Genomic DNA, 12385 nt, shown 5'->3' on the forward strand with positions numbered 1-12385 from the left:
CCAGATTTGTGCAGTATACGACTGATTGTTGTCCTATGGACAGAGTCTCCCACCTCAGCTGTAGATCTCTGCAGTTCATCCAGAGTGATCATGGGCCTCTTGGCTGCATCTCTGATCAGTCTTCTCCTTGTATAAGCTGAAAGTTTAGAGGGACGGCCAGGTCTTCGTAGATTTGCAGTGGTCTGATATTCCTTCCATTTTAATATTATTGCTTGCACAGTGCTCCTTGGGATGTTTAAAGCTTGAGAAATCTTTTTGTATCCAAATCCGGATTTAAACTTCTCCAACAGTATCTCGAACCTGCTTGGTGTGTTCCTTGTTCTTCATGATGCTCTCTGCGCTTTAAACGGACCTCTGAGACTATCACAGTGCAGGTGCATTTATACTGAGACTTGATTACACACAGGTGGATTCTATTTATCATCATTAGTCATTTAGGTCAACATTGGATCATTCAGAGATCCTCACTGAACTTGTGGAGAGAGTTTGCTGCACTGAAAGTAAAGGGGCTGAATCATTTTGCACGCCCAATTTTTCAGTTTTATATTTGTTAACAAAGTTTGAAATATCCAATAAATTTAGTTCCACTTCATGATTGTGTCCCACTTGTTGATTCTTCACAAAAAATTACAGTTTTATATCTTTATGTTTGAAGCCGGAAATGTGGCAAAAGGTCGAAAAGTTCAAGGGGGCCGAATACTTTCGCAAGGCACTGTGCATAGTGCAGCGTTCAGGGGTGCGCTGCATACATAGTACAGAGTTGAGCCTTCTTCCACAGCTGCATCCATCCTCTGCATCCCCTATCCACATCTCACTTTCACCCCTTCTAAGCTCTCACCTCTGCATACAACCCCAACCCCCCTCCACTGCCCCTATCTTCTCCCCACCTCCTTTAAAGCTCCACCATCTTCCATGTCTTACTTTTGTTGCTATATTAAGCAGAAGCACCCAGTCAGCTCTTACTTCCCCTGCACACTGTAGTTGGCTCTCCCTCTCTCACTTGCTGGAAGATCATCCACTGGAGTTCTTGGTACCTGCACTGCACTCCGGGCACCTGCATCTGTCTTGTCCCCATCATGCACTCAATGGGAGACACTCAGAAGATCAGATCTCTGAGAGCCATTGGGAGACAAGCTGTCACTTGTAAACACAGAAAACTTGGTTTTCTCTACACTTGTTTCTGGGTGAACTGGCACAAAGTGGGCAAGCTGTCTTTTTGCTTTTAGCATGGGCATGCCTTGTGTGGCTATGACCTTTGATCCTTCTATTGCGTTTCTAGGGCTAGCTAGACAATGGAGATTTGGGGCTGTTATAAGGCTGGAATTGCAGATCCATCACTGGTTAGCAGATGCATGAGGTGTCCCAACTATATGACTATGTAGTGCAATTAGCACCAGAGACCTACTGCTTTTAGTAATCCATACTCAGACATACCTCCTTCCCTTCTCTGCAATAAACATTTGTTTTGTGGCTGCGTATGGTTGTGGGGGTGGGACTTTCTGATTTATAACAGCATAGATCCCTTTAGTGTGATGGCAAGCATTGGATATCGACTGGGCTTCAATTCTGACCTCCGTTTTTTTCCTTTTAATTATGTAGCCCAGCATTTCAAACTTAAACAAAAATACGCTTTGCTACAATACTCACCCCTTTCTCTGACATGGTCTCCTGCAGACCAACAGCTCTGAGGTCCAATCCCACATTCTTCTGGATAAATGATGGCTAAATAATGGCTAGAGTCCTCAAATCACTTCTAGGGGGCCCAAACTGTTGTGGGCATACCCTGGGTAGGCTCACAGTCAAATACTGCAGAGAGTGGAGGAATGAACTTTATTCTTAAATTGTCATGCTCAATATAGTTCCATTTGCAGCCATTATGTGGCTACATACTTGTTTCTCTTTATTCTTAATTTATATTTATATTACTGAGAATGCAGCCATAGTAAAGGCATCCCCTTGCTTGTCTTTGTGATAGTTGTTGGCGTTGAGCTCAGAACTTCTGCAGAGAGATCTTGCTGCTGGAGCTTGTGAGCAATAAGAAAATACTGAGAATGCAGCCATAGTAAAGGCATCCCCTTGCTTGTCTTTGTGATAGTTGTTGGCGTTGAGCTCAGAACTTCTGCAGAGAGATCTTGCTGCTGGAGCTTGTGAGCAATAAGAAAATACTGAATGATTTTCCCTATTTCAGCCCTTGTAAAATGAGAATAATTTTAGTGTTTGTTCGCTTTTGACACTAATCAGATTGTTTTATGACACCTCTTTGTTCCGGCATTGAGTGAAACAACTTAACACTTTGATTTAAATTTTTTCAAAGGAAAATCAACATACCCCAATAAGGACACCAGTTTACCAGCAAAACGGTATGAGAGCAACATCCCGTTCCTCGCAGGTAGCTTTTTTAAAGTGATGTAGATGACTAAGCATCTCTGCATTTGTATTTTCTAGTCTTGCATACTGGGAAGCGTTGGTTTATCATCTGCCCAGTGATGGAGAGTCCAAGCGCTACAGATGTCTCTTCAGTAGCTACAAAGACAGAACGTCAGAGTGAAAGCACAGGTGGTAATGCCAAAGGTACATCTTTTTCACCCGTAAACATTTAGCATAGAACCACGCATAGGGATACAGTCCAGCTGCCCCTGGGTTTTGTTTCTTTTCTGACATCCTTTGTGTATAAAATTAAAACCTTTATGTGAAGTCCTGCAATTTGTTAGGAATATGGTTACTTAGGCTGTTATTGTGAATGTACTGTTTCCAAACTCTGCCTGTCAAAGGGGAGGTAGAGTAAAACCCAACATTGTACATTTATTTAAATGAGATCTAGTAAATAGAATGAAAGGAATTTATTTAGCTCGGTTTATGAGATTGTCCGTATGCTAATGAGCCCTGGTTTCTTATTTCAACAGTCGGCGTCTGTGACCCTTGACACATACTGCAGTCTACAGTAGTTCTGGTGTAAGGCTACTGGATATTAGGCACTGTCTTCTTATGTACCTAACATTAAGCAGGTGTTGCATATTCTTCATCAACTACAGCTAATATTTAAACTTTCCTAATTCTAATAAAGTGACACACAGGGCCGGACTGGGAATAAAATTCAGCCCTGGAAATAATTTCATACCAGCACCATAGCATTATTATACCAGCCCAATAGCATAACATCATTATTTTCTTGTTAATCAAATGTTCTTTAAAATGCTTGGTTTTCTCTTTTAAGTGTGTATTATAAATTAGACAGATATGAAAGCATTTGGGGCTTTATTTATGTATCTCTCTCTAATATATAAATATATATATATATATATATATATATATATAATGCAAATTCGGGTTAAAAGTGTGGACATGGTACAGGAGGTGGTCATAGGCTGTGTGGGCATGGTACAGGAGATGGAGGCTGCGAGCGTGGTGCAGGAGATGCAGGGGCAGCGGGCGTGGTGCAGGAGATGCAGAGGCTGCAGGCATGGTGCGGGAGGCGCAGGAGATGCAGGGACTGCGGGCATTGTGCAGGGGCTGTGGGCAAAGTACAGGGGATGCAGTGCTGCGGGCATGATACAGGAGATGCAGGGGCTGTGAACATATGGTACAGGAGATGCAGGGCTGCGGGCATGGTACAGGAGATGCAGGGGCTGTGGAGGAGTCTTACTAACCCATCGGTGTGGCGCCTTACATTTAAGAATGGTGGCAGCGGGGAACCCTCGCATCACTGTGCATGCGCAGGCTGCCCAAGAATGGCCGAGCGTGTACGGGCTTTCCCAAGCGGCGGCGATGCATGCGCAGTATACATGCCGGGCCGGCTGCAGCTATTATTTTTACGGATGCCGTTAGGACACCCCGGGGCAGGGGGTCTTGCCGGCCTACCGGGAAATTTCCCAGTAAGCCAGTCTGGCCCTGGTGACACAGGGGCAGAAGGATTCAAAGACAATTAGGTTATACTGCCATCTACAGGGGAATGGACAATGGCAAACAAAAGCTGCTATTCAGCCACTATAAGGCTTACTCCACTAGATCAGTGCCTTATGGGCTTATCAGCATCAGGCATCTGTGTCCCAGATTTAAAAGGCTGCCACCTGGTTTTCCATTTGGGTGTATGGGCTAGGTGCAGCATGGTGTGGCGGGCAGTGAGCGCACAGAATCCAAATTTGGCAAAAGCAATATATTGTAGAAAAGTTTAGTAAGTACAAACATGCCTGGCTGGGAGGCACACCTGTCCAGAGCCACTTACAAACTATAGCAACGGTGGAACAGTGGTCTGAAGACTTAAAGGTACCAACATCATCTGCCAGGAGGAGCGGAATGTGGTCTGGCTGGTCTGTACCCAAAGGGGGAGTCTTCCTGGTTGAGGTAGATGCAGGTCCCTGCACTCTCCCTACTCCTCTGGAACCTTTCCCTCACTCTAAGTAATGTCCCTGACAAATGGGCAACCTGTCCCTACTCGAACCACTGGCATAAAGCACGCCAAGCCTGCTCTGCCTGACCCAAGATTGCTGCCAGAGTCACATGTGGGACCAGCATCCGATCGAATAGCTGCCCCCCTGTGACCGAGGAAAACCTAGAGCAATTAAGTTCCTCTCAACTTCGTCCCTCATCTGCATTGCCACTGTGGTCGAGTGCCAGTTGCAGTGGAGAATACAGACTGCACCTGCCTACACGTATGTTCTAAGTTTTTGCCAGGTTGGTTTAAGGTTTTCCAAGCAGCTCTTGAGCTGCAGTTGACCCCCAGTTTTTGCCTGGTTTGTGGGCTTGTTACTGTTTTGTTTGTTGTTGCCTTATGCTCAGACTGCAACAGGACATCCCAGTTGTCTCCGAATCCTTCTGACCCTGGGTCCCTTGATAAATTATTGGGGTTGGGGTTATGATAATTTTATATAAATATAAAGAAGTGAAGGTACCATTCCTCAAATCTGTAGTGCAGGTGAATCGATTACTGTAATGTAAAACACATGCACACCAGGAAAATTCACCTGAAGTGCCGCCTTGTCAGCTGCCCAAGCTCCTGTTGATAACATAAATTATGTGGTCTTTACCATAATCATAACACCATCAGAGTCCTGAGTATGTTAGGCTTTTAGAGGAAGCTAATCTAAAACCAAAAAAAATGTTTTAGATTTAAGCTTACCAGTCTTCAGATGGTGGTGGCTAGGTGCCATTTCTTTTATATTCCCTAGGTCTAGATCCTCAGCTAGGTTAAGCTATGGGGGCAAATGAAAATCTTTCATAGTTAATTCAAACTTTAACACTAAAAAAAAAAAGTCCCCCCTCTCAAATCAACCCCTCATCCCCTTCTGAAACTTTTTTTTTTTTTTCATAATTCTGTTCTTGCCCACTTCCCTGTCCTTCATTCTCACCTAAGTGAGGAGTGCTATGCCCCTGATGCCTGCTGCAACATGTATTTTCCAGGAGGCATAGGCTTTAATTCAGCAGACAAGGGAGGAGGATGGGCTTGGTGGTGTATCATTGGTACCTGCCTGCTGAACCAGCAAGAGACAGCCAGCTTCCAGTGACTTCATAGAGGAAAATGGCAGCAATGAAGCAGATCACACCAGCACAATGCTGGATCATTGGACAGGTTAGTGTGTGAATTGAAGACAACCCAGTATATTGGGTAAGAAGGGAAAAAATAAATGGGGGGAGAGTGAATTTCCTCTTTAAGGCTGCATGTTTTTGGTATGAGACTAAACTTTGAGACCAGGGTTTCTCAACCTTTTCGCCTTGGAGGAACCATTGGCAAAATGTTTGAGATCTCAGGGAGCCCGTGAAATAAAGTTCACAACTAAAACTCATAGAACATTGGTGTGGTGTGTTGTTGACATAAGTTATTTTTAGAAATCACTTTAAGGCTAGGTTCACACTTGTGCTGGACAGTGGGTAAATCACACCTTTTACCACACCCGAAACCACCTGTAGCCAAACTGTGCTGCTCCTTTGCAGGTGTGCAGGACTGCCATTTATTCTTATTGCCACCCACAAGCATCTGAAACCAGAGCGTCTTTTCCATCACCATGCGGTTTTTCATCCGGCTGCATTTTTTTAAAAATGGCGCAGGAACCTTTTTCCTGCATTAAAGGCACACCCAGCAGACCTTTCATTTGCATGGCCTGCTGTGCCCACACAAACGCAGCTCACAGAGCCACATAGTAATGAACCAGGCCTTAACAATAGAGTAAGTAATATTAAAACTTACCTATTTATTGTGAAACATGTGCCTGCTTTTTTTTTTTTTGCAGAGATGCTAATTTTTAGGTCTAACTTGAGATAAGCAATGTACGTGGGCAGCAGGGCACATTACATGGGGCACAGCAGCAGGGCACATTACATGGGGCGCAGCAGCAGGGCAGAGTAAGGGGAGGCAGCAGTCTACATTACAATATCTAAGTCGTTTCTTTCTCATGCAGATCAGTGCAGGAAGCTGCTCTGTCATGTTGTGTGCACTGTTCTGCCGGCCCACTTCTCTTGTCCATCCCATGCGATGTCACATACAAGCACTTGGGATAGACAGGAGAAGAGAAAGGGCTGGCAGGGAACGACATGCCACAACAAGATACACAGCAGCTTTCCTGCTCTGCATGTGTGGGGATGCGATCTATTCATAAACTGCCTGCGATTCATGGATAGAATGCAGTGGATTGGACTTCTCATAGAACCCAGTTTTGAATGGTTCTCTTAACCATTACAACACATGTACAGAGCTGACTCTTGTGACATATGTGTGATGTAGCAGACACCAGAGTGCTAATACATTAAATGTAACCTTGCCCCAGTTTATGGAAGGCCTGGTTAGACCACATCCGCCTCTGTACTCATGCATGCTGTAATATTCTTCTTAACAGTAATTTCAAGTATTTTATTCAGGTCACATTTTGGCCAATGCATGAATTAATATACGTTATCCCAAATCATATACAATGTTCTCAAATTCTCGTTTACATATTCTCCTGCTATGAATAGAAATGGAAGTATTTTTCTGAACCTCCAGGGCACTTAGGCTGTGGCTTGGTATATTACATCAATAAATGGGATTTTTTTTATATTTTTTTTATTGGTACCAGTTTTTAGAATGTCACTCATTTTGTAAATTGGGTTACATTCACTTTTTATCGAAGGGATATAATTCACATAATTCAATGTATTTATCCTGTCAGGCTTTATAGACATCATCTTATGTGGGGGATAGCATCTCCATCCATGATTTCTACATTTTCTGCAACCCAGCTGATTGCTGCCCTTGATTCACATCACAGCACTCATCGCTGAGCTCTGTGATGGCAGCATCTGCATTGGCTGATGTAGTATTTGGAACAACGTCAATGTGTGCCGTTGGCTAGAATGACCATAGAAACCATTGATGTCTGTAGGAAATCCTATGTATCAGCATGACAACAGCCACTGCCATCTGAGTTTTTATGTATTTTCGGAAAGGCTTCTTTCCTAAAGGAAAATATGGGGACTACCACTGCTGCCGCTAACCTGTGACCAGTTTAATTAGGGAATTATAACACTTTTTGGCCCTCAATTACAGAATGCTTTCTGGTTTTTTTTTAACTCAAAATTACCTAATGTTTGTTCTTAAAGTTTAGATACACTTTGACAGTGTTGCAGCTTACTGATCTTAGATGTGATGGCTGCATTAGTTTTCTTTTTTTATATTTGGCTCTTGGTTTTACCCTGGTAATCCTGCTATTAACTCCATGTCCTATAGTGATAACTATACCCAGCAGTGTTGTCACCCTAGGACAGGGAGTGTATTGGAATACTGTATTGGGACTTCATACCTCCCTCTCTTCTCTAACAGGAAGAGGTGTTTTATAGTCAACAAAATAATGCGAACTGATAGCCTAGAGGCAGAGAGTACAGGATGTTATCAGCTCACATGATTTCTGGCTGGATGAATACTTTTTTTTTTTTTTTTTACGCCTGTCAAACAGGTATAATAAAACACTTTCCATCTTATATTTAACAGACCAAAAGGGAGCAAAAGGCAAGCGCATCCAGGTAACAAGCATTTTTTTTCAGGAGTCCAGCAATGATGGTTGCCTTTACTGCCTTCTTGACAGTCATTGGTTGCTAGGAAGCCGGCAGCTAGAAGGTTGAAATGCTGCACAATAAAACGTGGCTTTGTGTAACTAAAAGGCAGGCTTGAGCCACTCGCTGCAATTTACAGTACATTTTTAGAGATTTTGCCAAATCACTGCTTTAGAAACCTGAGGTTGAAAAAGGCTGACTTGGAAAACAATAAACAATAAAGCAAACCATAAAGCTCAGAGGTCCGTGTAACGGCCAGGCAACTAGCTATCTCATAAGGAACACATGTATATATAACCATTTCTGTACTTTTCTCCTGACAAGTTTACATTCAGCCTAGGTATCGACTTGATTTGGTGAAGTAACAAATTAGCCGTATAACCAAATCTGTGAATTGGAAGGAACAGTAGAGGCTTTGAATGTATTCCTAGACTTAACAAGATCTTGTTTCAAAACCGTAAAAACCAATATCCTCACGTTTAACCTGCTGCCATTCTCAGTTTTTCCATTTTTGGTTGCAGATCAATGAGATGCATATCTGCATGATCTTAGCTGTTGTATTTCTGGTAGTAAATGAGGTGAAATGATGCTGAGTGTTTCATTTCTTACAGATGAAAAGGTCAGTGAAGATGGTCAACATCAATTTTCTACAGAACAGGACAAGTCCAACTCAACCGCAAGCCAGTCGATTTCAACAGATGTGGATGTAGAAATTCCTGCTTCCTTGACACTATCCTCAATAACACAGTCATCCTCCACAATATTCTCTGATCTGCAAACTCAGACTGAAATGTTGGTTTCAGCTCTTCCAGAATCTCTTTCCTTCCGGCAAGGAGATCCTGCTACTCTTGGTGCATCTGCGGTTTTTCAACCAGTTGTTGAAGTGGAAGTAGCAGAATCCCATGTACTGTCTCTGAATGAGAAGCCAGCAGCACACACTTTGGCACAAACCAAGCACAATAGGTGTGTGTCACCACCAGATCAAACATCCAATGCTATTGGTTCAAATGAACTGGTCCATTCTGCACAGGCAACTCATGATAATGGTAAACCACACCCCTTTCCTCAGGAAAACGCTGTCAATCTTCAGCCTGAACAGCAGGTGTTATATGAATCGGAATGCAGTCCACTTGTCCAATTAAAGACAGACACTTGTTCAGGTGTCAAGAGTAATCAAAAAAATGAAGCACTGCACATTCATGAAGTATCTGCAGCATCTCAATCTGTCTTACAAACTCAGGCTCAGCCTTTAGCTTTACCATTAGTGAATTCAACTGTACAACAAACTAGCATGGAATCGGATGGAGAAGGTCCACCCAGAGTGGAATATACGGATGATACAATTAAGACTTTAGATGAAAAGCTCCGTAATCTGCTATATCAGGAATATGCTTCAACGAATCAGTCTGCTGGGACACCAGATAATTCTGTGACCATAGAAAATGCAGCAGAGGTTATCAGCTCACAGCCACTAAATGCAGACATAACTTCCATCACAGGTTGTAACAGAACAATCTTGGATCCAATTGAGAGTGCTCCATCAGCAGAATCAATCAGTGGTGACATCAATGGCTGTGAATCACCGAGGCATAGGGTAAGTTCTTCTTTTTTTCTGTATGATACAGGGATTTCTCTAAACTTTGACTCAACAAAATTGGTAAATTCGGTAAAATGTCAGAAGCATGTAAATTGCTATAACACTTCAGGGTCTATTTAAAGGTACAAGTAAACTTTCACCTAATTTGGCATTTACAGTTAGATCAGGGAAGAATTTTTCATTTATAAATGTTTTATTTCGTCTTTCAGCATGGCATGTAGAACAACAGTACACCATGCAATAGGCATCAAAACTGACACATATCACACTTTGGTGGTCATACAAACGGTATATGGAGGAGATATGGGAACAATATTGTATGCACAGAAATTGTCTGCCACTACTTATGTCATTATTAAAAAGCAATAGAAATTAACTTTTGTCCTTGCCAAATCCTCCCATGAAAAAAATGGTACTATAGACTCAAGCCAGGACATATTTTGAATAAAGAGATATGGTAGAGGAGTGCCCAAGCCACTGGCCAACAATAGGGGAGTCAGTACTTCTCTGTTTTTGTGGAATGCTGACCTTAGCCGCAGTAGGCAAGTAAAAAAGGAGGGATCTCTTATATCTGGAGAGCAAAGTGATATGTAACCGGAAGTGTTCAGGGCAGTCCTCTAAGAAGGAACCTGTAAGAAATGACGTTTAGACATGACCACTAAATGTGCAAAAGTGAGCCAGTATCTTGTTGGCATTGTCAATGGAGGTGAAACCTCAGGAAAACTCTTGTGTTGGAGGGCGGGTGTCCTGTACCAGTGTGTCAATTTATAGCTGGCCTCTTGTTACCTACTAAGGTCCCTCTGTTTACTTGTTAAGGCCCTTCCCAAGTCCCATTTTCATTTCTGCATAAAGGGGGGAAATATGTCCTTCGGTGGTTTATTAAGCAAGTAGTTTGAAACTGACAACGCATAGGGATGGGATAAGGGGAGAGGGAAAGATGGGACCTGTCACAAGGATGGAGTGACGATACAAGTGGGTACCTGCCCTGGTCATGGCAGCCAACCAAGCGCTTTTTGGTCTTATTGCTATATAGCATGTAAGACCAACAGCATCTGGTGAGTGACCCACCCATACCCGTACCACGGTGGAGAGTGATCGGTGCTATTCATAAGTCACACGGCTGATTGGGAAATCTGCCTTGAGCACCTGCACTTTATTCATATTGGATTGTTTTGCACAAGTAACTTTCCTTTTGTACTGTGTTTACCACAGTCGCCTTTATATAATTTATATTTCTGTGGACTTTGCAGAGCACTAATGAGGCACATGCACTTTTTATTTATTACTTACTACATGCACTTTATATGACATGTTTACTATATGCACCTATATGAATGGTTCACTATTGAATAATTGCACAGAGCACTTTTGATGCACATATTTATATGAACTGTTGAATCATTTATATAAATCTAGTTTAAATGTATATCGTTGGCAAGCGCTGTAGGTATCCCCTATCCCTATTATTACTGGCTATATTGATTCACATCATACCCCTACCCATTCACCAAAAAAAATTAAACACATAAGACCGTTTTTGACAAGTCCTTTATTCAAAAATAAAAAAAAAGTGTCCCTCAATGTAAACCCATCGTCAATCACGCCGCCCGCAGGACCCACCGACCCGGAAAAAAAAGAAAGCTCTGCTCTCGGTGAACGCTTCCCATGGACTGCTTATTCGTTTTTTGACAGTTCTTATATAGGGAATGGGAGGGGATATAGGGACCACGTCACCGGGTCCCGCCCCTCGTGACATCACAAACCGGTGCATACTGGGTTGGTGACCTCACCGGTGTGGCCCGCCCATTCCCTACATAAGAACTGTCAAACCGCAAATAGGCAGTCCGCAGGAAGCTTTCAGAGAGAACGGAGCTTCTTTTTTCGGTGCGGCATTGACTATGGATTTACATCGGGGGACACTATTTTTTTTTTTTTTTAAATAAAGGATTTGTCAAAAACTTCTTGTGTTTAATTTTTTTGTACACACTTTTTTGGTGAATGGGTAGGGGTACGATGTACCTGATACCCATTCACATAGGGGGGGGCGGGATCTGGGGGCCCCATTGCTAATGGGGGCTTCCAGATTCTGATAAGCCCGCCACCTGCAGACCCCCACAGCCCATGGTTGTCAGTAAGAGGCCCTTGTCCCCATCAATACGGGGATAAGGTGCTTTGAGGGGCACCCCAAAGCATCCTCCTCATGTTGAGGGCAAGCAGCCTGGTATGGTTCAGGAGGGGGGTGCATGTTTAGGAGATATTTACAGTACCTATAGGTAAGCCTTATCATAGGCTTACCTATAGGTACAACTTGCAGAGGAGGGTTCACTTCCTCTTTAAGTGTTAAAAGTGTACACTGAAGGACTCACTGTTATGGCTAGTGGGTGGATTTGGTGGGATGGCCCATGGGCAGGCCCTGCTGAATGTTGGTGGTCAGGCCCGGGGGGGGGGGGGGGTGGTCAGGCCCGGGGGGGGGGGGCCCCCAGGCCTAAAGCTGTGTAAGGGGCCCCACAATTTCTGATGGCTGCCCTGCCTCTGTGCATGATGGTGAGGCTACAGAAGGAGGAGCTGTGGACAAGGAGCCTGTGGAATAGGCCGCTTTTGGCAGCTGCGATGGAAGGCAAACTAGTATGAGCCTGGGTAACAGAGGATGAGAAGGAGGAGGATGGCTTAGTTATCCACTCAACTATATTATATATATATATATATATATATATATATATATATATCTATATATCTATATATATATATATATATATATATATATATATA

The 12385-nt window shown here is 43.2% G+C and overlaps 1 protein-coding gene across 2 annotated transcripts in view; it reads left to right on the forward strand.

The window, feature by feature from the left end:
- The window catches only part of WNK2 (WNK lysine deficient protein kinase 2), a 403248-nt gene that overhangs the window by 334025 nt on the left and 56838 nt on the right, over positions 1-12385 (forward strand). For both annotated transcript variants that reach the window (XM_082265480.1, XM_082265479.1), the window contains exons 18-20: positions 2315-2360; positions 2446-2571; positions 8631-9613. In XM_082265480.1, coding sequence (XP_082121606.1) covers positions 2315-2360; positions 2446-2571; positions 8631-9613 — 1155 coding nt within the window. The remainder of the gene's footprint in view (positions 1-2314; positions 2361-2445; positions 2572-8630; positions 9614-12385) is intronic.

Source organism: Pelophylax lessonae (assembly GCF_965119305.1).
Source record: "Pelophylax lessonae genome assembly, chromosome: 8".
Lineage (NCBI taxonomy): Eukaryota > Metazoa > Chordata > Amphibia > Anura > Ranidae > Pelophylax > Pelophylax lessonae.